The 26387-nt window shown below is 40.7% G+C and overlaps 2 protein-coding genes across 6 annotated transcripts in view; both read left to right on the forward strand.

The window, feature by feature from the left end:
* LOC134205089 (headcase protein) overlaps nt 1-15951 on the forward strand; it is a 288226-nt gene extending 272275 nt beyond the window's left edge. For all 5 annotated transcript variants that reach the window (XM_062680003.1, XM_062679999.1, XM_062680001.1 and 2 more), the window contains 4 exons: nt 1437-1625; nt 13408-13496; nt 15359-15458; nt 15631-15951. In XM_062680003.1, the coding sequence (XP_062535987.1) occupies nt 1437-1625; nt 13408-13496; nt 15359-15458; nt 15631-15804 (552 nt within the window). In that variant the 3' untranslated portion in view covers nt 15805-15951. The remainder of the gene's footprint in view (nt 1-1436; nt 1626-13407; nt 13497-15358; nt 15459-15630) is intronic.
* LOC134205090 (probable N-acetylmuramidase) lies at nt 15795-26088 on the forward strand. Its single transcript, XM_062680005.1, has one exon. The coding sequence runs from the start codon at nt 15931-15933 to the stop codon at nt 16822-16824; it is 894 nt and encodes a 297-aa protein (XP_062535989.1). The 5' UTR covers nt 15795-15930; the 3' UTR covers nt 16825-26088.
* Nucleotides 26089-26387: the final 299 nt, after the last annotated feature.

Raw genomic sequence — 26387 nt, forward strand, 5'->3', positions numbered from 1 at the left:
GGGAAAAAGCTCCTCTTGTGCAACAACAGCAACGACCACATTCTGTAGTGTAGAGGCAGATTATCACGTTGGTTCGTTGAATTGTGAAGTGGAAACGGAGGTACGGAGCAAGGGCCAGTATGGCAGGTCAAAGTTAAATTTTATTTATGAAGTTTTTTTTGGTAGGGCGTGAAGTGGGTTCATACGACAAAGCCGGTTGAATCCTTTCGGGTGCGACAGTGTCGGAGGTTGCTGCAGAATAAGGTTTCAACGAGAGCTTATGTGGCTGTTGAAACATATTCAAGTTGGTGGTGTTATTGCTTGAAATTTTCAAGTAGTTAAAGAGCGGTCAGTTGATTATGGAAACGATATTTTGTTATGTAACAGTTCATTTATCTTTCTTGAATTTCAAAATCTGAGTTTAAGAATAGGACTCTCTGAATCGAAGACGCTGAAAATTAAAATGTTGGAATCACAATCAAATTCTTGTCAAAGATTTTTGGAACTCTAAATCTGCATAATAGAACGTAATTTTATTCAAAGTCGCTTTCAAACGAAATTTTCAGAAATTCAACTGCAGTTTCTAAAAGGTCAAAATCCGCACAATAAAAGACAAACTTTCCAACGCATCAAGCATGTCGGTTTTCAGAATATCAAATATGTAGCAAACAACGAAACGTCAGTCGGGAATCGGGGACCGGGGACTTCCTTATTTCCCATTTGGAATCGCAAAGTCACAAATGCTTCCAGACAGACAGAGTCAGGTCCTCACCCGAAACCCACATCAACCATCGCATCGTCGTCGTCATCATCATCATCACATATCGCACTCAAAGACCCAGACGAGCGGAGGTTCTTTTCCTCTGCTGGGAAAAACCTGGAACGCATACAATTCGCAAGTGTGCGCGTTTGCACCCGCCTCAAAGTGGCATGATTAAATTTTCATCTCATTTCCAATTTGGGTTTTAATATCCATAGAGAAATATTTTTGCCAGGAATGAAAATACAATTCGTACACAACCGGGTCCAGGCGAAACGAAGATCTAGAAAGGCAGATACCTGCTATTGCAGAACATTCGCACGTTCTTTCAATATCCAATTTTCCCTGCGTTTGATCCACCTTGCTTGCAGCCTCCTACCTCACGGTGCGAAACCCCCTAAATGTATTGCATTTTCGTCGTTCTGCGATATGACACAAACCCCTTTGATCGTCGTCGCATCGTACGTATTGTGCAAGCGGCTTCCTTTCGTTCGTAATTGAATCACCAGCTGTGCGAAAGGTTGTCCGACAAGGATAATTCCACATTAATGAAATTTTTCTCCGCGCACTTTTGTCATGTCATTTTCCAGACTGTCCATGAAAATATTACACATTCCTACCCGTGTCCATCTTATGTGCGATAACCATGTGTGAGCTTTGCTAATCAATTTCTTTGCTTTGTTTCTTTCCCGCACAGATCGAGGACGAAGGCAACCACGGAAACGACGAGACGCGCCTGTTTATCCTGTCTTCACTGGCCGCCCAGCACAAGAGCCGGGTGGCCTGCGTCCTCTGCGAGGAACCGATGCTAGTCTTTGACCGCTACCCGCTAGTCGATGGAACGTTTTTCCTCAGCCCCAAGCAGCACGCCAAGGGTTGCATCGAGGTAAGTGGACGGTTGCTTTTTTTCGGCTGCGGCCCTAATGCACTTGCTTTTATAAATAGAGAAGCGATGCGAGTCGAAAGGTCAACGACCGACCTGGCTGTGAGCTTAAACTGCTACCACTTACTGTGCCTGCTGGGTCTGGTCCTGTTGTATAGTGGCTGTCTGTCTATGATGATGGGCGTCGATCAGCGCGCGATGGCAGATGATGATGAGGATGAAGAATAACCTGCCATAATTCATCGCCGCAGACGACGGCACTTGCACCCGACCGTGCTGACCCATCGCATGGTTGGTTTACGCCATTAGGTAGCGCGAGGAAAAAGAGCTTTGATGATTTCTTTCCTTCTGCATTCGGGAAAAGCTTCGTCTCTAGTGACCCCCCCCCCTCCTTTCTTCTTTTGAATCAACACTGGTTGACGAAAATCAGAGATTTTTGAATAGCAACCATACTATCTCTGAAGTAGAAGGAAATTTGGCTTCGCTGTGCATCAGTTCTTAAGAAATAGTGACAAAAATTTCAACCCTCCCATCATTTTTGCAATTTTAGTGACAAGTGGTATTCATTGTTAGTATTGATGAAGGTCCATCGAGTATTAACCACGTCACATTTTTTAAGAAATGTATGTATGGAGCAGCTAGAGATATTCTGGGCACCACCTGAACCAAGATTCTCAAGAAGCGCTTCTGTGTGAACTCCCAGTGCAACAGGCGATCGTCGGCAACTTCAGACAGACCACATTCAGCGACAGCTTGCAGCCGATTTCCTGCCAGAAAATGCCAAAAAATACGAGGGGTCTGCAGTTTAGGCACACCTCGATTTGGGTCACGTGCTTTATGCTTCGGAACCCGAAACCCGGTTGTGTACTGATGGTTTTGCATAAACTGGTCCACAGTAGTCTACCCCATACCCGTTACACGAGATTCCGCCCACCAATAATCCAAAATTACTACCCAGCATGAGTTGTGAGCCAGCATGCAGAAGTTTTCGGTGCAATTCTCCGGACAGGAGATTGGAAATTGAATGTTCTACTTCAATGGGAATCGAAGTCTTACTAAGGCGTCCCCGACCCGGAAGATGGAGGACTGGATTTAGCAATTTCAGTGGCGCTGACGTCGATACACGTTCCTTTGAGACAAGATCGGGAATTTATTCGGTGAACTTGTCTTGTTGAACAAGGCTGCATAGAGCAACGTCTGCATCACGCAAATCTATGGCAGTGAGGAGCTGGAACAGCTTCGGCTTCTTATTTTGGGAAACGACTTGCAGTGCACGGAAATATTCCCACAGCACAACTTCGAATAATTAAAAAAAATCACTGAACAATTCTTTGGTGACCTTGGGAATGCCTTGCTTATTGCTACGGGTATACTAGAAGGGTCCACGATTGGAAAGTCCAGTGCGGCCAAAATGAAGGCGGAGGCGATAACAATGGTGGACCATCCCCAGCAACATTTTGGTTTTATAATGGTTTTAAGACACTCTTGTAGAGTAAATAATGTTCTTCGAGAGCGTTATAAAACTAAAAATGTTACTTGTGATGTCACCAGATCGAACAGTTTAGGAGCTTGGTGGGACTGAAACCTGTAGTAAGGACGTGAGCTGGATTCCAAACTCCAAGAATGTGTCTCCAGTGGTTGGATCGTGGCTTGGATCGTAGAGTTCCGGTTTCCCACGAATGTTTTTCAGCAAGTTGGACATGATTGCAGCCATTGAAGGACTATCAAAACATCAATGTAAAGCATGGTTGACAGGACTTCCCCATAAAGCTCGAGCGGGAGAGTATTTAAAGGTATGCTAGTGGAGCAACTTTAGGCTTCGACGTCAGTAGTCTCGTTTGTACAGCATTGACAGACGTACAAAAGCACATATCTTACGCCTTTTCCGATGCATCGGAAAAGAACTGTAGTTGGATGGATACAACATTGGCCAGGAACACACAAATTGGAATTCGGATCATCGACAGCACTTCGAGCGCTCTCCAAAGGGCTTGGAGATGCAGGGGAGTGAACGATCCGACTCGTAAAAATGCCGTTCATCGATGTACCAAGCCATCAAACGCTACCAGAAAAGCTTGGATACAACGATGACTGACCTGTGAAGCCTGCTTTATCGTATAATACGGCAATGTAGGGCATAATCCATTTCTTAGTGAGAACAATTGCTGAAAAACGAAACATGTCGGGCACTGGTTCTCCGATAAATTCAAGTTTCAGGGTCGCTGGACGCCCATTTTCTCAACGGGAACCTTACGACTTTCTGGCTTTCCCAGAAACGGTCCACCTAAATACTATCTCGATCATCGTTGGAAGTGTGGGGTTTGAGTAAGCTACCATCAGCGTGTGATTATACATTAACACCTCAGCGTGTCGATCAGTGCGCAGCAAGCCATGACTCGGCCTCTTCTAGTCAGAGCTCCGTGGCGTGCACACTCACCCACTGAGAGCTGCCGTCATAACAATTCGCTGCGGCCATTTGGGGCCACACATTTTGGCGACCCTACCAGGTTATTTGTTGGATCCTGACGCTTAATTTAAAAGGTGAGTTGAATTAAATTGTTAATGTGCTAATGTGTTAACATATTTGATGATTAAAAAACACAAGGCAATGGGTTTGCACTGCTGCAAAGCGCGTCTGGAAAAATGGATTGTGGTTTGTAAAATCACAAAGCGCGTCTGGAAGACCGCTGGAAAATGGATTGTGGTTTGAAAAATCACAAAGCGCGTCTGGAAGACTGCTGGAAAATGGATTGTGGTTTGAAAATCACAAAGCGCATCTGGAAGACCGCTGGAAAATGGATTGTGGTTAGGAAAATCACAAAGCGTGTCTGAAAAACTGCTGGAAAATGGATTGTGGTTTGGAAAATCACAAAGCGCGTCTGGAAGACCGCTGGAAAATGGATTGTGGTTTGAAAAATCACAAAGCACGTCTGGAAGACCGCTGGAAAATTAGTTGTGGTAGAAAATCACAAAGCGTGTCTGGAAGACCGCTAGAAAATGGATTGTTGTTTGGAAAATCCCAAAGCGTGTCTGGAACTCTGGAAGACCGCTAGAAAATGGATTGTTGTTTGGAAAATCATAAAGCGCATCTGGAAGACCGCTGGAAAATGGATAGTAATTTAGAAAATCACAAAGCGTGTCTGGAAGACCGTTGAAAAATGGATTGTGATTAAGAAAATCACAAAGCGCGCCTGGAAGATCGTGTTTTTCCGCCTGTTTGCAGCTCACTGTGAGCATCACCACATATCTACGATTATGTCTGCGGGGATGTGGCATTTGGGATCTGTCCATGCTACGGGAGCTGTGTCTACTGTAATAGTTGCTAGATTGATCGTGGGTTTCTTCAGGGGGAAAAGCTCGAGTGATTGACTGAACCTTGGACTTGACTTGCATGGATTTTCTGATACCAGTTACAATGATTTCGACTGTCTAGTCGAAGATCAAATTGTCAACTGTTTCTAGCAGCACTGAGCTGCGCTCCGACTGGACCGAGAGGCTTACTAGGGGATTTTGTTTGGATGATCTTCACGAGACCACAAGCTGGCTTTTTTTGGGCTATTTTATCGATTTTTGATGCCTTTTAATGCAAAAGTCAAGTAGTTTTAATAAATCGTTTTGTTTTTAATTTTTAAATATACAGACTGCCAGCTGCTAAACATCAACTTTCTCTAGGACTTGCGGATTCTGGAAGGGCCCTTTTGCTCCAAAGGCTGATACCAGGAACTAGTTATAAGTTTTTGTGTAGATTCGTAATAAATTTATTGAATTCTGATGGTTTTGCTAAATAGGAGCATCTCCATCGAGTGATTTCGGTAACTCAATATTAGCTTTGTTTAAATTATTGGTTGAAACAAAAAAGCCCAATGGATTTTTCTTGATTTCCTGAAATAATAATTAGAGTTCACACGCAAAAAAGGCGTTTCTGAATTTGTTACCCAGCAAAAATACCCCGTGATTTATGTCATGGATTCAGAAACATCAGTCACGTTTTCCAGAACGTTCCAGAAAACGTGACTGCTGTTCCCAAAATCGTGACTGAAAATACACCGCGAACTTAGCTCACGAATTAATGAACGCTTTTTTTGTGTGCAGATCGGTCTTGAGTATGATTTTAACCTCCCTGCTTCCAATGAAGATTCTGACCACTTTAGAGTTAGATTTTATTGATCCAACAAAGCAAAACAGTGCCTTTAAAACCATTAACAGACCTATTCTAGTGGGGGATTTTTTTATTCGAATAGGTCGGATGCGATTCCGTCCCTCAACTGACTTACTTCAGAGTTGAATTTAAAAACAATTCGAAAAAAAAATCTGAATTTAAAAACAATTCGAAAAGAATCTGTTTATGTGGATTTACAAAAGTTTCTTGATTCTTCCAAAAATTGAGTCAAATTTCAATAGTTTTGCATCTACTGCTTTTTTAAAATAATATTCAAACATAGGAATCAGAAAAAACATATTCATATGACCGGATATTTTGAACTTTTCTCTCATCGTCAAGTTTTTGACGTAGGACTACGCCTTTGTTTTCGATACAAATATTGGAGTACATTTCAGAAAATAAGAGACAGCCACGAAAAAATGATGGGTTTTGGAGGCTAATAAGTCGATCATTTCTCAACGGATTCTCATCATGATATCATCAATCAATTGCTTATTTATCTTTAAGATCAATTTCAACAAGCTGCATAGTAAATTTTCGTTTCGATTACTAAGGAGTTTTGGCAAAATAATGTTTCTATCTTTGATTTTTGTGCTTGTGCCGGGAATCGGATCCAGCCGGAAATACCATTCGTAACCTTATTTTGCACAGAATCCGAATTCCATTTGGTAGAAATGGCCAATTGACCGAAACGGTTATTAGACCAAAAATGTCGTTTGGCCGGAAGCGGCATAGGGCCAAACTGGTCATTTGGCCAAATAGGTCACTCGGCCGAAAATGCCGTTAGGCCGAAATGGTCTTTGGCAAAAGGGACATATGATCGAAAATGTCATTTGACCGAACGATAATGAATTTGAAATGTAAGAGCATGAGCATGAGCATTATGACCGCACAATTCGTAGTTGCTACTCCGTGATTGACTGAACTTGCGAAATTGTACAGAGAACACAATGAATGGGGCTTGGGATTAGCTACCCATTCTCAATGTACACGTTTCGGGAGCTCAAATATTCAAAGTCAATAACGGCGCCGGCCACGTCCTTACGGTCATATAGGAATGGAAGGATTGTTAGTCCGACTCTCGTTGCTACTAGAGACCGAGTATACCTCTGCATCTCCACGATTGTCTTGGGATAGGATATCGTCTTAGTTACAAAGGATAATTTATCTGGATTCACTTTGGTAAGCGATGCGATCTATGGGATGGGAAATAACACTATTACGAGTCAAAAGTTAAAAAAACATGCACGCCCGGTGGCATATGAAAGCTAAGGAAATTCGCGTTTTGGACGACCGCATGGAAGCGCAGCACTCTGTACTCACTTGCTCGATGGCTACAGCAAACTATTGAAGCACTCGCTTCGTGTGCGATGTGCGCATGAACCACCGAACACAAGATAGATATTTTATTTCTTTCCCGACGACTAAAACATGCACTGCACTTACTTGCTCGATAGCTACTCTTATTACCGGTCACGCAATGCAGAACACAATATTTCGGCCGATCGCGTCATCGTTCTGCAGTCCGAAACAAGAGAAATCACGCACTGAACAGATTTTTATTAACGGCCGCGCAATGCAGAACAAAATATTTCGGCCGATCGCGTCATCGTTCTGCAGTCCGAAACAAGAGAAATCTCGCACTGAACTCGATAATGAATTTGAAAAGTAAGAAGCGATTAAAGATAATTGAGAAGAGAGAAATGAAAAGTGGGAAATGAGAAATAAGAAGTGGAAGATACAATCAGACCTCCATGAGTCGATATTGATGGAACCATCGACTAATGAAAATATCTAGATGTGGAATAGAAAATCCATGAAAAGCTTTCTAGAGGGACCATCACTATAACCCACAAAAAATATTTTGGTATGACATAAGTCTGCTACAAACATTCTTCTATAAAAATCAATATCTGTCTGTCTGACCCTTATAGACTCGGCGTGAAAATGTGTATGCATAAGTTTAATATGATAATGTTAAAAAGAACTCCTAGGATTTGTTGAAGAATGCTTCGAAACTCCTTAGAATTTAACGGAAATTTTATTGTTAATCCCATTATTATTTCTGGGCAAAACAATCCGAGGCGAGGGGGGACATTTTTTTTTTCAAATATTTGTATTTGCCTAATTTGCTTCCATTATTCGATATCGAGTCATATGCATCGACTCATAGAGCATCGGCTCATGGAGGATAGCTTGTAAGAAGTAAGAAGTGAAAAATTTTACTTCTCGTTTTTCACTTCTCAATTCTAACTGCGAAAAGTGATAGTTGGTAGGTGAGAAGTTAGACGCCAAACGACTAAATGACTACTTCTTACGTCTCACTTCTCCGAAATTCTTAATTTTCACAGCAATGATAAGTGAGCAATGAGAAGTGAGAAACGAGAAATTAAGTAAGACGTCTATTTATTTCTCGCTTCTCGTTTCTCACTTCTCATTTCTCACTTCTCACTTCTCATTTCGTAATTCTAACTTTGAGAAATAAGAGCTGAGAGCGTGTCCGTCTCACTGCTCACTTTTCACTCTTCATTTCTCATTTCTCGTTGTCATTTCTTACTTCCCTTTCTCCACTTCTCATTCCGCACTTCTCATTGTTCACTGGGGAAAGACGTCTCACTTCTAACTTCTTATTCCTTATTTCTCTCTTCTTATTTTTCACTTTATAGTACGCTCTTCTCACTTCTTACTTCCCACTGTGAAAAACAGGAAACAAAGTGAAAAATGTGGAGTCTCATTTCTCACTTCTCATTCATCATTTTTCGCTTCTAAGTTCTTACTTTTCACATTCGCTATTGTTCGGCCAAACGACATTTTTGGCCATATGACACGTTTAGTAAATACGTACGGTCGTATGATTCATTCGGACATGCGACGTATTCGGTCATGTGACCTGATCGGCCAAACGACATTTTTGTTTGATTTTCGGTTCCTGAATGATTTTTTCGGGCATATTTTCATCTTTTCCGCGCAATGACCTCCCAGCAAACATTGGAAGCTGAAAAACGGCATATCACATTGAAAATATGCTTCTTCAGCTAAATATATAGCTTATTAAGCTTGAGCTCAAGACAAAATTTTCAAAACTCCCATGCAAACCAACACCATCAACAGGTAGCGGAAACTTTCACCTACCTATTGGTGGTGTTGGTTTGCGTGGAAGAGCTATCAAATTCGTCAAATCGTCGTTTGAATCTTTGTTTACAAAAACAGATAAGTCGTTTTGAAAATTTTGTCTTGAAACTATTTAGCTTATGGGCTATTCAGCTAAACACTATTTTCCGCCAAACGACATTTTCAGCCACATGACCCGGTCAGCCAAATGATTTTTTTGGCCAAACGACCATTTTGGTCAAACGGAATTTTGATCAATCGGAAAATATCCTATTCGGTCAAACGACATTTTCTGTTCGGTAAAACGAATGTGTCGTCCGTATGACCAATCCGGCAAAATGGCAATTTCTGTTAAACGTCCATTTCGGCCAAATTATCAAAACGTCGTTCGGCGTAAATCCATTCCGGTCAAACGACTTTCGCGCCAGATAGTTTTTTGGCCGAATATCATATTTGGCCAACCAACTTTTGGCTTGGTGGTCTTCGTCCAAATGGCCAAATTGTGATTGTTTTCGATCAGTATGGTAAGGAAATTTCGCACGTGGTTTGCTGGACTCCGCATCCTAACCAAAATTTATCACTGAGAAAATGGTTCAACTACTACGACTGAAGCATTAACAAGACCAATATACTCGTTTAAGGTATCTGTAACCAATTTCTAAACGCCAGAAAATCCATTTACACACAGATACAGTCCAGAAAGCATAAGTTTTACATGAAATCTAAATTTCTTGTCCTTTCCAGCGTAACTTCAGAAATGACATTCAAGTTGAACACTGTGGGGTTCCTTCGAATCTTTGCATTCTTTCAAACCGCAAACAGAATCAATTTGCCCAAACCTCTGCCGACGTCTGTGGACAGTGTTTTTTGGATCTGGCTTCTGGGTCAACCAATACGATCTTTGCAGTAGGGCAGGATTATTTCCCTTCTATTATTGCTGTTTTTTGTTTATTCTTGAAGAGCACCCATCTCAATCCAATTATTCGTTAGAAGAAAAGTATTCTTTCAGTAAGAAGAGTTGTTTTCATCTTTTACTTCTAAAAATAATGATGAAATAATGATTAACTTTTTATTTTAACTCAAAACGGATACGCAGTCTTTAAGGATTAAAACAAGATTTATATTTGTCCAACGTTGTCGAAACGTTGGACAAATATAAATCTTGTTTTAATCCTTAAAGACTGCGTAGCCGTTTTGAGTTAAAATAACAATAAACAGTCGATCATTCGAAAGTACATAATGATTAACGTTAGATTGTCGATTGTCTGCCTGCCTTGAGATCCCGGTTCTGAAGAATTGCATTTGAGCTCAACGTCAATGAAACTTAACCGTTTCGATCTGCTTGAGCAAATGTTGACCGAAATCCCCATTTGATGGCAGAGTACTATAAGTGTATGGAGCAAAATATCACGTCAAATTGATTAAGAAGATGAAGGAGGTCCAAGGTCCGAATTATCTTCAATGCTTCGGTCAGGACCTCAGCAGGTTACTCCCTAAACGAGGTAATGTTAACAGAATCAGTTGAGCAGGAAAACCTGTTTTTAATTATCCTTCGGTTTCGAACATAAGACTTGGTCTTGTGGGTGAAATTGCTTAAATGTAACGATAAGTTTTAAATCGTCCGAATGATATACTATTCCAGAAAATTTTATAAAGATTTCGTCTCATAGATCCAATTGAGAGTTACGAGTTGTTGACAATCACGTACGGCCTGACTTGTTCTTCATTCCTTACTGTTCGTATTCTTCAGTGATTGAACAGATGAAGGTGAAACATATCTGTCAGGTGGACCGTCAGAAAGAGTTTCTGTGTGAACGACTTTATTGGTGGTGCAAAATCTGTCGAAGGGGCTATTCAAAGCAACTTTTGTGGAACGGTGGATTCCATCTCCGAAAGTGGATATCGGTCCTCGCAGGCCTGTCATCAGACGAGATTGTTAAGTTTGGTGAAAACAAAACTGTTGAGGCTTTGAGTATTTCCAGAAAGTCTGAATCGAAGAATATTCGTTTTGAGTGTGAAATCCATCAAAAAAATAGTGGGTCTACGAAAAGGTAAATTCTATCAGGAATTTCCCACCCATATATAGGTTCAATATCGCCGATTGTCATCAAGGGCATTAATCACTTCCACTCTAGTTCTCGAATAAATATATAAATCCTTCTCACTTCAAATACTGTAAAAAAAGCTAATTTCCGTATAAGTCCTTACATTCGATCTCCGATGTCCGACTACAAATGTTTTCCGATGCCCACAGAATTAGCTTACGGAGCCTGAACCTACGCGAGATGAGCGACTTCATGCGGAACAGTGCAATGCATGAGCATATCTGCGTATGATTTTCGTGATAAAAAATTGGTAGAAAAGCTATCGTCAATTCGCCTCTTGAATACATGCCTTGACTGTGGAGGAACAGTCCGTGTAGATGGGAGACTCAAATGCTCAGACATTTCCAATCAAACACCCTGCTCTACTACCGACAATGTAAAGGACTTCCAGGGAGCTGACAACGAACGCTGCAAGATGGGATCCAGCGAAATCACAACCGACCGCACCTTTGTGCGCATTACATGGCCCCATTTTGAAATTTAAAGCTAACTAAACTATGCTCTTCCAAGCTTTCGTATGAAGATTTGGTTACCGTCAGTCCTTATCCAAAACAAAGCGAGCATGAACTCTCGGCATATTGTACTGCTAAGTGCAGATCCCAATGACATTTCCGTCAACACGCCAGCACACTTTTTATTCGACACCACCGTGCATGTTCTACCAGAAAACGATATCCACCAGGAAGAATTACGACTTTTGATACCTTACAAGTTGTAGATTTGGTTTTTCCAAAAATTTCTTCTGGGAATTCTGAAGACATTTCCCAAAAAGTTTCAAAAAATATCCCGTAGAATTTCTAGTGAGATTCCTCAGTTTTTTTATGAAATTAAAAAAAAAATCCTGTTGAATATCCATCAAATTTCGAAGAATCTCCAGCGGAAACTCCGAAGAATTTCTCGTTGAGATTCAAACAATTTCTCTTGTAAATTCCGAAGAACATCCCGAGGAAAACTTAAACTTATTTCCATGGAAAATCCTAATAGTTTCCCTTGGAAGTTCAGATTGGAATTCCGAAGGACTTCTCTTGGAAATTCCATAGATCTTCCCGCGGAATTTTTTGTGGAAATTTCGAGATATCAATTATTTTTCCATATTATCCGACATTTTTATACAAATTTTGTTGCCCACTGCACCTCAGTTCACATACTGTATGGTAGACATCAAAATCGCTACATTTTGCTTCCACGGAAAATATGCAACTCATTCGTCGTCATCCATCATCGCTGTTTTCCGATAGCTATCCCTCTTCTGCGACGGTAGGTAGCGCTGGCGGCAAGATCCGTCCGTCGTAGACGACGTCGACGGCAGCGGCAATCAGCTGTCAGACTACTTGTCTACCAGCGCCCTCTACCCCAGAAGAAAACATTTTCACTTTCCGTTTACATTGCCGTTGCCTCTGCACCTAAACCCACCTCCGCTGCCCATGTCAACCCATCAGACTAGATTCTTCCACCTCATCAGCCATTACAAATATTGATTCTCGTTAGATTGCTTTCACCCGGTGCACCTCATTCATGCGGGACTGACGACGATAACACGACGGGCACCAATCCAACCGTCCCATCCATCAAAATAGATCCAATATGCAAGAGCGAGCCTACTTTCAGGGGCACATTGAACTTTGTGCAATCAACGTCACTGTCTGTTTCCTCTGGGGCCTCCGTATACCTAAACCTAGCTACAGGCTAAGGTAGCGTTTAAATTTAACGCCCGTCGGCGGCCACCATTGACCTAGATTCCACCGGCGTCGACGGCGGCGATGGAGCCAGACGATGACGGGCGACTGTGTTCGTCCATAAAGGCGCGCACTCTGCCATACAAAGGCCTTTTGTATGCACGTCTACCGCCATCGTCCTTGGAGCACAGCTCACCGGTTGGGGTACAATGGAAGCGGAGTGAAACCGGACGTAGATATAACTGAGGATAAAAAAAAAGCGTCTGGACAAGCCATTATGGCGCTTCAGTAGTGGGTGTTATTTTCGACAAACTGTATCGAACTTGGGTTGAAATAATGGTCAAATAAAATATTTTCCTAATGGCACTGCTCGGCGCGGTTTCCGGCGACGGTGGCGACGCGGCAAAAACCCCAAAAAGACAAAGTTGCCACCGGCATAATTAATGGTATCGTTAGCCGTTCGACGACGACGAGAGAGCAAATCCGCAACCCAACCTCAAAACTTAAATTAGCTGTGTAATGAGAGTCTGGGTGTCGCGCTTTGGCAGGTCGCGGTTGCTGGGTTGGTGGCTATGCGCCTGAAAGTTATGCAAATTAGTGGTAGCAGTGGCAGTGCCGCAACAGCGCCATCTCGTGCTCGACTCGCAGAACAAAAATCAAACGCTCGTAAAATCGCTTATGATTTAATAACGATACTACTTTCCCCCTTCTATCTACCATTTCGTTCGCAGGTGAAATACGAGAATCGAGTCCAATATCTGACGTCCGTTTGCATGGCGTGCCTGGATGGCGTCGAACAAAACCGAGTAGTACGATGCAGGTAATGACTATTGTGTTGTGTTTTTTTTAATTCCACGAAAATGAAAATGAATATAAAAAACAGCTGTTCGGAGTGGTCATTTATTTCGACACCGCACTGTCTCTACCCCCCGGCGGTCGGTAGCGAACCCATGGGACCAGATTATCATTCTAATTAAATTTCATGGAAAAGCACACTCTCGCTTGATCCGGTCAATTTGCTACGTCCACCGCACCTGGCACGAAATTAAACCACCGAGAGTAGGAAGAAAAAAAATCACAGCAAAAACAAATTTGAATATTCATTTGCTCGAGGGACACGACGATGGTTTGCTCTATTGGTCGTATAATCGCTGCCCATAATTACGGCCAGGACGCTCGGCTCGGTCCTGGGTGGAAGAAGAGAGCGGCCCGGTCTCGGCGAGAGTAGTATACGAATGCGACTATGATTGATGACCGCCGTTTTACGGGCGGCGGAGGCGTTACCCTAGGGCCAGGATGGATGACTCGAATGGCTGTCTGGGCCTCGCGGGCTACAATTGGGGACACGCGGTCAACGTTCTTGGTTTGGAAGAAAACAAACCTGTTGAATTCGCGCTGTCTAATTTTAGGCATCAGGAAAAAAAATCGAAGTAGATTAAAAAATACCATTACCGCTGCGTTTCTTATCACTCAAAATTTAAATCGGACTATTTCTGACTAGTTGATTCTTCCGGCAGACATTAAACTTAAGTTATAGGTTTCAAGTTTGGTTTAGACTTTCTAGTCCGGTCCAGCCCAATCTACTCATATTTCAGTAGTTTTTAGTTCATCGTCATGTCCGAAAACCAATTCAAAATGCATTCCTGAACTTGTTCCAAAACCAGTTTCAAGTTCAGCTCGAAGTCCAACTCAATGTCCATTGTTGAATATTTTTTAAATACTACCCAGGGTCCACCACAACGTCCAGTTCAGGGCTCAATGCAGACGGAAGTGTTAAATGTCGAAGATGTTTAAGTTCTGGTTGAAGAAGGGTCGTTTGTCCGAACGTTATTCGGTCAAAAGCCATTCGGCCGGATGTCACTTGGCCGAACAACACGTTAGACCGTCATCTAGCCGAATTCCATTTGACTCAATTGAACGGTTATAGGCCGAAAGCGATTCGAGCGAAAAAGAAATTTGGCCGAAAGGAACACACTGTCGAAACAATCTTTTGCCCGAACAGGTTATTATTTATAACTGAAAATGCCGTTAGGCTGTAAGGGCCATTTGACCGAAAAAAGTGGAAACGTAAGATGTGAGAAATAAAGAGTAAAAAAGGGGGAATGAGAAGTAAGATGTCACTTCTCACACCTTACATCTCATTTCTGACTTCCTTTTTCCACTTCTCACTGTGGCATCTCACTCCACATGTCTCACTTGTCATTTCCCATTTTTCACTTCTTTTCACTCAATAATCACTTCACACTTTCCACATTCACTATTTTTCGGCTGTACCCGTTTGGCCGTATGGGTCATAAATGTCATTCGCCACAAATGTCATTTTCGTATGATCCGTTCAACCAAATGGCTCTTTCTGCCAAACGATCATTTCGGTCAAACGGCATTTTCGGCCAAATGTCCTATTCAGTCAAAAGACATTTTCGGCGTTATTTTCACTTCGGCAACATGATATTTTCGATGAAATGAATTTCGACCAAATAGCTTTGGCCGCATTACTTACGGTCAAATATCCCTTTGACGTTTCGGTCAGGGTGTAGTTTAGAGTAAACGTTAGATTGCAGTCCAGAATGCATTGCAATTGGATAGATTTCCAAATAGTTTACATATCTTAGAAGATCTTTTGACCTTTTCGTTTATCACAAATAGCCGGTTTGACTAATTCGTATTCAAATTTATTTTCAGATTCTGCGCCCAGAAATGGGACGGCTCCTCGTTGGTTCTGGGAACCATGTATTCGTACGATATTTTTGCTGCGATGCCATGCTGCACTGAGCGATTGAAGGTAATTACAAAGAGAAGATTAGATTATTTTGGTTTACAAGTTTAATGCCAAGCTAAACATTGTTAATTTTTTCGGATATTTATCTCTCTTATCCTTGATCGTTTAGTAACTTCCGATGATCAATTTCTTTTGAGCCCCATTGACACACATTTTCCTTCTTTTCCTTCCCCAGTGCAACAACTGTTTCAAGCTGCTGCTCCACCCGCACCAGCGGCTAAACTTCTACAGCGACCACAGCCACAGCGTTTCGTGCCCGTACTGTCACGCCCAGGACACGCACTTCGTGAAGCCGCTGGCCTACTGCTACACCAAACAGCCGATGCAGCTGTTCCAGCAGTGGCCATAACATGAGGCCCCGTTGGAGTCCCCGAAGGCGACCGAGGTCCAGCTCGCGGCTGCCTCGTCCGCCAGTACCGCAACCTGCAGTCGAAGCAACAGCACCTCGTCTGCTGCAGCCTCCCCGCCACCGTTGATGACGTCCGCGGCGCCGTTCGCTGTGGACTCGATGGCGGCGATGAATTCGTTCATCCAGGAGCTGCGCAATCTGAACAGCTCCGCCAGCAGCGCCAGTGCGATGAGCAACAGCAGCTTCGATTCGGGCTTTTCTGCTTCGTTCACCGGGGACTCCAACGCCGGTAGTGGCCGGGCCACTGCCATCAATGCGCAACCTCAACAGCCGCAGTCATCGAACGTCGTCTGGGGCAACAAAACGCTCTGGGGCGTTCCACCACCAAGTCCATCGCCAGCAGCGATCAAGTCTCCAGCAGTAGATCCATCAACCATTTGCACTAACACTAACAGTAACAGTATGTACGCAAATAGCAAAGATTCCTCGAATAATTCTTCCGGTGGATCCATTTGGGCCACCGCGTTGACGGCCAGTCCATCTGTGCCCCCTACCCAGTCCCAATCCTCCAACTTTTCCACCAATATTTGGGAAAATTCAGGTACGAAAGCAAACCCGGAACCGCTCGGTTCGATCTGGATGATTCCGGACGCAGGGCGTGCTAACGTTTGGGGTGCCAGCTCCCAGCTGCTACGACCGACGGAGATCAGCTCCGGGCCCGCCGCAACGGTGGGCAACGGCGGTGGTAGCAGGCTGAGTTCGCTGTGGGGTTCAACCGCTGGGACAGGTTCGTCTTCGACGTCGTCCTCAGGGAACGTACTGAAGTCGCTCCGGCTGGCTGGTACGGTCGGTGCCGGGGGAGGCGGTGCGAGTGCCAGCTTCGGCGGACTCGGGGGGCTCATTACCAGTCCTCCGGTGCCAGCTGGTAACGCAGTGGCAGCAGCTGCCCCGGCAACTGCCACATCAACCATGCAGCTATTTTCGGACGACTTTCTCAGTTATCTCAATATCAACAATTAGAGCAATTTTACAAACCTGTTATTTAGTTCGATTGCGTTTTATTATTATTATCGTCATTATAATTATTTTTTTTGTCTGACGGTGTTTAGTTTGGAATTTATTATTTTTTGATGTTTGTTTTATGAATATATATTTTTTTCGGTTACTCGTTTACGTATGCAATGTACAATGCATTAGAAGAGAAAATGTTTTCATTTTGAATCATTATTGTATCGTGTTGTATACAAGTTTTTTTTGTCGGCGTAAATTAACCAAGTAGGCGGAGAAGTTCATTATCACATTAAAAATAATCTAATCTAACGGAAAAGTCTTAAATGTGTAAGAATTGTGACAAGCGAGTTGTATCTCATTTTTCTAAGTCTGTAAGTAATTGCGAATGATAAAATTAAGAACAAAAACTGAAGCTATTTGAACACGGTAAACGGACACGTTCGGTTCTCTCGTATAATCTCGCGTTTTAGCTTAAAAAAACGAACCTCCGAAGTCTAGCATGTTTCGAGGTTAGGAATTGCGTATTGACAAATGCATTACAATCAGTTTTTTCCCGTTATTGACGTTATGGTAAACAAAGGCAAACAACACTACTATAGGGAATGGATGAATGTTTTTCATTTTTATTTCTGGCGGCAAGCGTCAACATACAAGAATAAAATCAGGTATTTCTTTTAGGCTTAAGGAATTATACACAGTGAAAAGAATAATCCTTTAGAAGTTTATACAAGTAGACGTAAACAAAAACATTCAGCATTCAACAAATGAAGGTGAGCAAAACTCAAACACTGTACATATAGGCCCAGATGCAAAAGTGAACGATTAGCAAGCAATATTTATGAGTGCGATGATAGTCGAATTTTGGTTGGAAGGGAAGGAATGAGAGCGACAAGGACAGAACTGAAGGTGGGGAGTGTTAGGCGATCCACAACACTCACGCAACTCCGTAAGCGCAGTAGCGCTTTAGGCGTAAAGAGAAGAAGCGACTTGTGATTCAAATCAATGAAAATTAAGGTGTATAAAAATAATCAAACATTTGACTGCGACTGGTATGCGAATGAAAAAGCAACATTTTAAATAGTTCCCCGAGTTTCTAAAACTTGCTGTATTCTTTTATCCGCTTGACGTTACAGTTAAAAAAAAAATAATTGGATGTGATGCATTTTACACGAAAATGAAAAGGACGTATATTTCTTACATACTTTTTTGATGGATATTGTTTAAATTCAGCGAAATTGAATGGAAAAAAGTTGTTTAGGATATAAAATGAAGGAAACTTTTGGACGAAATTTTCACTTTAAGTTTCGAGAGGAAACGGTATCGTGATAAGATTTTGCACAAAAAAGATATTTACATTTTACTCTGAATCCAATCCCATTCATTCACAACAGGAAGTGCACATTTGTTAGGCAGTAACAATTAGGTTTATCAAAATTACGGATCTGCGGGAGTAGATGAGTGGAAAATGAGTAATCTGTGACTTAAAATTTTCAGAAAACAATAGTTGGAACTTATTACAGAACAATATCCTTAATAACATTAAACATGAGATTTGAAAATGTATTTAGCTTGCAAACCAATAGAAGAAATATAATATCATTTTCCAATCATCACTCCTTTCAGATCCACTTATGCTCGGAAAAATGCCAAAAGCAGAATGTTAACTAACTATCCCAACCAGGAAAGTGGACTGAAACGAATTAAAATTAAACAAACGCGTAAAAGAAGTGAAACCATTAACCTTTTTCCGACTATTCATCTATCCTACCCTGCACTTAAAATCTTCCGCACTCCCCTTAGAGTTTCAAAACCATTTATCTTCTACCCGAGCTAACGTTAGTCAGTAAGTCGAAACTAAGTGAACATTAAAAATGAAAAGTAAACAAACAACTGGTGATAATTTTCCTCCGCGAGCGTCGTGTGAATGATTTTCCATTGATTTCACAGCAACGACGCCGGATGTCACCTATCGAGAAGATAGGACGAGCAACAAGGAATCTAATTTCTCGCTTTATACGGTAGAATGTAAGATAGACGTCAACTTGCGAAATGTTTCTTAATCAACGCCCACTCGGAATGGAATATAGGGATTCGACAGATGGCACCACTGCCGGATGTCCTCCCGGCGGTTATCAGTGGCTTCGTTTTGTGAGTCTTTTTTCGGACTGGAAATTTGTATACAAAAATGTACACACAGCAGCGTTAAATGTGTAGTTTTTTAAGATCCCTCCCACCATGTGTCCCCCACGGCTGAGCCCCCTCCTCATCAATGTCATCGTGATCCATTTTTCAGACCAAGTTATATTAAGCAGAAAGAGAGACCCAAGAAGCAAGAAGATCCGCTCCGATTAACAGCCCTTGGAGTGCCGATTTTTGACAGACTTACAGACAGATACAGAATTCGTTTTCCGAGCAGCAATTGGAAGTCGAGTTATTGTTTGTTTTGATAATCGATAGCATATTCACGAAGAAAAGGAAAACCGGATCACAGCAACCAGTCAAATCTTAACGTGTGCGAGTGGAAGAATGAATGCGTGATTATATCAATGTTTGCATTTGTGTATAAATAGAAGTAAACAAATGTTCTAGTGCTAGTTTTAAGTCGATAAGGCAAACAGTGGAAAACTTGAAAATATAATTACCAGAAACACACACTAAGTCTTGGTTGTTAAACAAGGATGAGAGAATGATTCGGTGGACTCTCTTTGAAATGGGTCCACGCTCAAACGGAAAGCAAGGGAATACCGCGGAAAAGAGCATATAAAGGTATGTTAAGTAATCTGAAATAAAATTAGATAACTTTAAGAGCGTAGATTTTAGCAAGCAAGCACTCAGAAAACAATGTTGACATATCCTTGTTTCTACTAGAGGTAATCAAAGTACCATATGTGAATGTACTAATTAGTAGTAGTTTGTAGACATTCTGTGCAGGAGTTCGACTATGGGAAGTGGCACTCTCCGGACGGAATGGAATGTCGAGTTATTATGTTATTTTTTATGTTTAACCAAATTTTATCGTGCCAGATGCTCCTTTGACTACTGGAGGCTGACACAAGTTTAAGATTAAAACAAATACAAATTCTCAGATCATCTGATGAACTCACGTACAAATGAACAGTCCCGCCGTTCGGAAAGAGTGCTGTTTCCGATGGAGAAACACTTCGTGGCATGGAAAGGCGTTTTTTAAATTATTTTCTTGAATTTAAGCCAACTTTGAAGCATACTGTAATTAAGCTACGCCCTGACTGCGAAGCAAGTGCAGTTATTAGAATCAATGTACGTTTTTCTTCTATCTAGATATGATGTATAAGATAAATTGTTTTTCTCTGCACTCCAGTCCCGTTTAGTTCAAGAAATGTTACGCTTTTAGTTAAATTTGGGATTAACTTTGGAATAGATAAGCAGGTACGATTGCATCTTGTCTGGACCTACCCTCACAAAGCAGAAGCAAAGTTGTCAACATAAACACAAATGACCCGGAAAAAGCTCTTCCAAACTAACCGGAAACACCGATACAAAACACAAACACACAAGAATACAGTTTTTGGTTCAACCCTCTATAACTTTGTTGATACCTTGGAAGATGTTTTTGACGAGCTGAGAACACTATAAACAATGGTTGATTTAGTAAATTACCACTCTAATAACATACCCACAACACATATTACTAATAGAGAAACGAGAAGAGAGGTGAACAAAATACACATGTACAAACAACCAAATAGATTATTTGAGCAAGATAAATAGAAAGTTACGAAAAAGCACCCACACACATGCAAGCAGTGAGATAGATAAGCGGGTGTTATGGACCCAGGAATGTACAAAAAACGGTAGAAGATAGCGTTTGAAGAAACCCGCACTCGTAGGCGCCAATTCCTCTCTTCAACCAATTGACAATGACATGCATGATAGCGATGACCAGAGTAGCGCTCCCACTGATGCAATACCTCAATAAAACCGAAATGCTAGCTGCCATCATCATGACCAAGCGCAATCAGCGAAACAAAACGAAACACAAACGAACGGCTGGCAACACTGACCGGGACGGCACTGCACCGGAATCGGTTCGGATTGGCTCTAAGCAAACACAAGCAAACACTGTAGTAGTCAAATCAAACGATTGTGATTCTAACCATGTTTACAAAACACAAATACGAACTCAAGTACAACTTGAGACACAGGTGACACCAGTACTACCTCAGCAGAGACTAGCGAAATTTGTTGACGATGATTTAAATGCTGTGCCACAGACTCCGGAGCGAAAGGGGATCGAGAGAGCGAACGAGCGCGACAATGTTTACAAACGAAACAAATAGGAGAGAGAGACAAACCACAAAAGCCAGAATACCTCAGAAACGTCTCAGTAAATCGCCGAACCGATGCGAAGGTGTGTGTGATTACGCCGCCATTTTTGATCAACGTGCACGGGAAGTGTTGCCAGAATCAGGGATTTACACAAACGTCAAAATAAGTGTAGCAATGAATCCAACATTTAACTGCCATCTATGGTTTGTTTATACCGGGCAGCAGCTCCAATTGTAAAGTACTAACGATACGCATCCATCTCAAAGTGCGGTGTCAGCCATTCTGCACGAGCCTAATTAGATTTGTTTTGAACTTGTCTCAAATCACGTACACTTCCAGTGAGCGTCCCTCCAGTGCTAGGATAATGGTTGTCGTTTAGTTTCCGCAGTTCGCTAATGTTTACCGAAAGTAATCAATCGCAGAATCTAGTATATAGTCAACAACTATCTTTAACCCCGAACTATGTAATTCCCACTCAAGAGCAAACAAGTCACTCTGAAAACGTATGAACTACTGTCAACGTCAGTCCACAGGCGAGAGCAAGACAAAATAAGCTTCAAGTACAAACTAAATCAAATATATCAAAGTTATTTTCTCGTTTTCTGTTTGCCAGATTAGTTCGATTCGTTTGACCCCTGTTCAGATTCCTGTTTGTAACGCGAGAACAACTTACTAAACCAATTGTTTTTGCTTCCTAATGGCAAACTGTACCAAAACTAACCACTCGTATTATAGTAGAGACACACAGTGGAACTAAAATACTAACCTTATAAAGTAAATATTCAATCCGTAAACGTAAGTATATCTTATTAGTCGATGTTGAATTAGTAGAGTGTAAGTTTCTGTTTTCTTCTGGTCTACGTTTTCCTACGTGGTGGATTGTTCACAACTTATCCAACCCAAATTACAAAAACTAACAAAAATTAGGTCTCTGTGTCGCGTGAGCAGAAAACCAACGGAGATTCAAGCAGAGCGCCAACCGGGAACGTCGGAAATGACAGTTCTCTTTGCTGTGTAAACAATGCATTTATCTTTTATAGGTGTGTAAATAGGTTGAAGCAACTTGTGGATATCGAATAAAAACCTTTTTCCACCTATTCCTAAATTAGTTTGTAGTAAATATCATATAAGATAAGATTATCAGCAAAAGTAATACAAATCTTGAGCAATGTGTAATGTAGCGACGTGGTTAAATGGACCTGCTCCAGGGCACAACTTAACCGACAGGAAGGTGTCACTAGTTGTAGCGAGCGTAGAACATTAAGTGTAAATGTGTATAAATGAAATATTTTCCAAAGTCAGACGAAGGAGCGAGCGAGTGTGGATAGCTGCGAGAGCGCTAAGATTGAGTAAAGTTGGATTTATCAGTTTTCTGATTCAGATTTTCTGTTCATAAAAATCGGCATCACTCTCTCAAAAGAACACCCAGAAAAATGGTTAATATTAGCATGAACAGAAGACAGATAGGGCTGTAATATCTCTTTCCTTGGAGGAAATTTCCAGATTTAAAAATAGTTGATAGGAAATCAAAACATGGACTGGATTATCGTATTTTTGTGATATTTACGGTTTTCCGGAATCATTACAGTTGCGAAGAATATGAGAAAGCATCAATAATCGAGTCGAAACGAAACTGCCATTTTTTGAAGCACGCAAGTGTCAACCAAATTTACCGGAATCCAGCGGCGCGGCCATTCTTGCCAAAATGGAGACAAATACGATTCTCTTGGACTGATTTTAATCTCAAAACTTTTAGGTCAGGTTCGAAACTTTAGGTTCCGTCACATAAAACTCTTCACGCAATCACGATGAGCAAAAAAAAGATATGACAAGAAACGCGATATGGTCCAGCAGGTAAAAGCAGTAAGAGCGAACGAAAGAAACGCGGTTTGTTTAGATCGAAGGACTTATGGGGAAAGGAAAGAGAAGGAAGAGCTAATCTGATGATATTGAAAACAAAGGGAAAATTCCAACACGCTGGTATGTGGACCAAATCGAACGAAAACTAAAAGTGTGCGAAACTTCAAGCGAATGATCTCCTTCTCCCTCATGTTTCCTGTTATAGGTGCGATACGGCGCTGAACTCACTCACGTAGTGAAGAACTTTTGACTCTTAGTACTGACAGTAAAACAATATCGGACGGGTCGAGGAATCATGAATTGTTTTTGTTTTGCGGATTCAAATCTTCACGATTCGAAGCAAAAATACGGATGGAAAAGATATGCAATTTGGCATCACTTTCCATCGGATTTCAAATTGTGAAAACGATATTTTTTTGCTGTTTGTGAAAACGATAATTTCTTACTGTTTAAACGTCAAACATAACACAGTTTGTTGGTCACTTCCGAAAATTTTATTTAGTGCGATCAAGCGTCATTTATATTTTCAAAATATAAATTACAATGTACAAAACAATTTTATAGTTTTGATCATGATTCCTTGACCGACAGAAAGTAAGCAATACTTTTACAATTTTTAGTTAGATTGCCAATACCTTGAGCAGTGTTTGAAGTTTTTGAATGAGTATCAAAACATGGGCAACCATTTTAGAGGCTCAGTCAATATCTGTACCCAAACAGAAGGATTTTCGGCAGTCACAAAACAACTTTTTCCTATTTGTGCATGACTTTAGTTGGATTTTTCCTACCCAATTTGAACTACTCGAATAGTATGAGTTGACTTTCGAAACAAAATTATTTAATTAAACAATCATTGAATCGCTACTAAATTAAATATACATTACGAAATTAATTCGACCGATAAGAAACGTAAAACTTGAACTATAGAGAAAATTTTTGCTAGCACAAAATACATTCTTAACTGAATCAAAATCAACAGCTTAAAAATTTTAAATCAAATGATCGATTAACTTCTCCAACTTGAACCGAATCAGTTCAGGTTGGTTAGGAGGCAAAAGCTTCACCCCTCATCCCAAACATCAACGATCACTACCTTCCTCTTCTAATAAATGATTGCAAAACATCTTTAAACTAGCTGGTGATCATCGAGTAGTGGAAAAATATATAATTAAATATGAAGAAGATAACCAAAACACCCGAAACATACACACACATAAATGGAAAAGAGAAGACTGGATCGGTTTTTGCGACTAAGTAAATTAAAACGAGAAACGAATTGTGAGAAAACGAGCATTACCGATATATATAGAAATTCAAAACAATTTAATCTCCATTCACGTTTTAATGTAGTTCACACTGACAAAAACGAACACAGACACATACACAAATATGACACACACACGAAACACTTTGACACACATACTAAAAAATATGTATCAATATAATTAGTGAGAGCATTATTTGACCGATATAGAAAATGAAAATAAGAAAATAAAGCGACTGGTGATAACAAAAATATTGGAAATAGATTACTCGTTTATCCTTCTAATTCATACCCCCACCCTCCAAAACACTGAACTAAAAAGCATACAGAGACTAATGCACTCAACATAAATTGAAACAAATCCAAATGCCGAGTAAAACAGAAAGACGATGTAATCAACTTGACATGAGTGTAGTAGACTAACCAAATTAAATACATGGAAAAACATAATTCAAAATTTCTGCAAAATTCGATGTTGTTAGCAAGAATAAGTAAACTTGAAATTAATTACATAAACTCAGAAAAAAACAGCAAACCTCACGTTAAAAGCGAACTACCCGAAGACTCAGCAGATCAGGACAAGTTTAAGGCTACGCACAGAACTTTTTCTCCAATCGATTGTAGGCATGTTTAGCGAGCAACAAGCAACCAAAAAACAACAGAACTGATTAAGAGACTTTAATATGGAAATCATAATGACTAATAAATTAATGACGAACGAAAAAAGTGTAAAACTAAATAAATGAAAGAAAAAAATATTTACTGATCCCAGAATAAGGACAACAGAAATTATTATATACTCTTCAAAACAAAATGACAGTAGCGGAAGACTTACATTTAACTTAGTAGATTGAAGAAAGAAAGATCATAAAATCCTAAATATGTGTGAAATTCAAAGCAACTACCATACGAAATCGTCAGATCAATATAAAAAGACCTTTCCACGGCAAGATAGGAACCAGGAGGAAGAAAATCGGAAGGAAGGAAGAAGTCAAGAGGGACCGCAACAAAATCGCTAAATCGATTAACGTCAGATTGGTAATACGCAAATTTCTTATAATGTTTATTTTTCACTTTCGCTTCGATCGACACTGTTTCTACACTGAACCAAAAAAGACCGTTCGTTTCTAGTATGAGTGTGTTTGTTTGTGTGCGATTGTGCGAGTATCAGTATCACCTCATCGTAATCATCATTAATCCCCAGGAGTGTAATCATTTTATATTCGTACGTGCATTTGCGAATGCAAATGCATTCATCAATGTCACACACACGCATAGAGAGAGAGAATGAGACATAATGCCCTGTAAAATAGAAAGAAAAAAAATCACATTTATAACGAAACTCTTCGATTATTGAATCAAAACTAAAGTTAAGAGTGACACAAATACATCCACACGTTTCCTAGTGTATCTATAAGCAAATAGCACTACCACAACCGCGCATTTCCAATGCTTAGATGTGTACTAGATACCACAGCACGAACTATATTCCTATTATGAAAATGAAAACCTTTGAAATGAAGAGAAAAGCACGAATTACGTTGAGCAACGTAGGGTTGGGGCAAAAAGGGTTCACTCACACACGATCGCACAAAGGGCCGGGCGGCCGAATCCGTACTCAAAGCACTGTGCATTGTGATTCATTCAAAAACGTAGTAGTTCCGTTGGCGATCTGTGAGATTGCAGCAGAGCGGAAGCAAAAACAAACGAACAAACGAAATTCGCATTGCGAAACAGTTTCCACACATTGATCTGTGATTCCGGTTTGACAGCTGTCAGCTGTCGGGCGATTTCAATACGTGTTAGCATTTGAAACCATTAATTCTTTTGTTTGACATTACTGGTAGAATCGTAGTTTTGTTTGAATTTCAGACTTAATCGTGAAAATGATAATTTCTATATTAAAATAACATGAATAAGATTATTTAAAAAAAAAATCATATGTGAACCACAGCTTAATGAAACTTTTATTTATATAACCAAGTGATTGTGTTTTAGTCGCTTTAAAAAAAACCTTTCTTATTTCTCTACCAATTATATCGTATTACAAAATGGATTACAACTACGTGTTATTCATCGTTTCTAATAATCTTGTGGAATTCTTACAGGCAAGATGCATTTTTCTCGCAAAACCAATATCTGA

The sequence above is a fragment of the Armigeres subalbatus genome, chromosome 1, assembly GCF_024139115.2.
Source record: "Armigeres subalbatus isolate Guangzhou_Male chromosome 1, GZ_Asu_2, whole genome shotgun sequence".
Classification (NCBI taxonomy): Eukaryota; Metazoa; Arthropoda; class Insecta; order Diptera; family Culicidae; genus Armigeres; species Armigeres subalbatus.

Bases quoted from the DNA above. Each gene is read 5' to 3' on its own strand.
- LOC134205090 (XM_062680005.1), top strand. From the start codon at position 15,931: ATGACGTCCGCGGCGCCGTTCGCTGTGGACTCGATGGCGGCGATGAAT.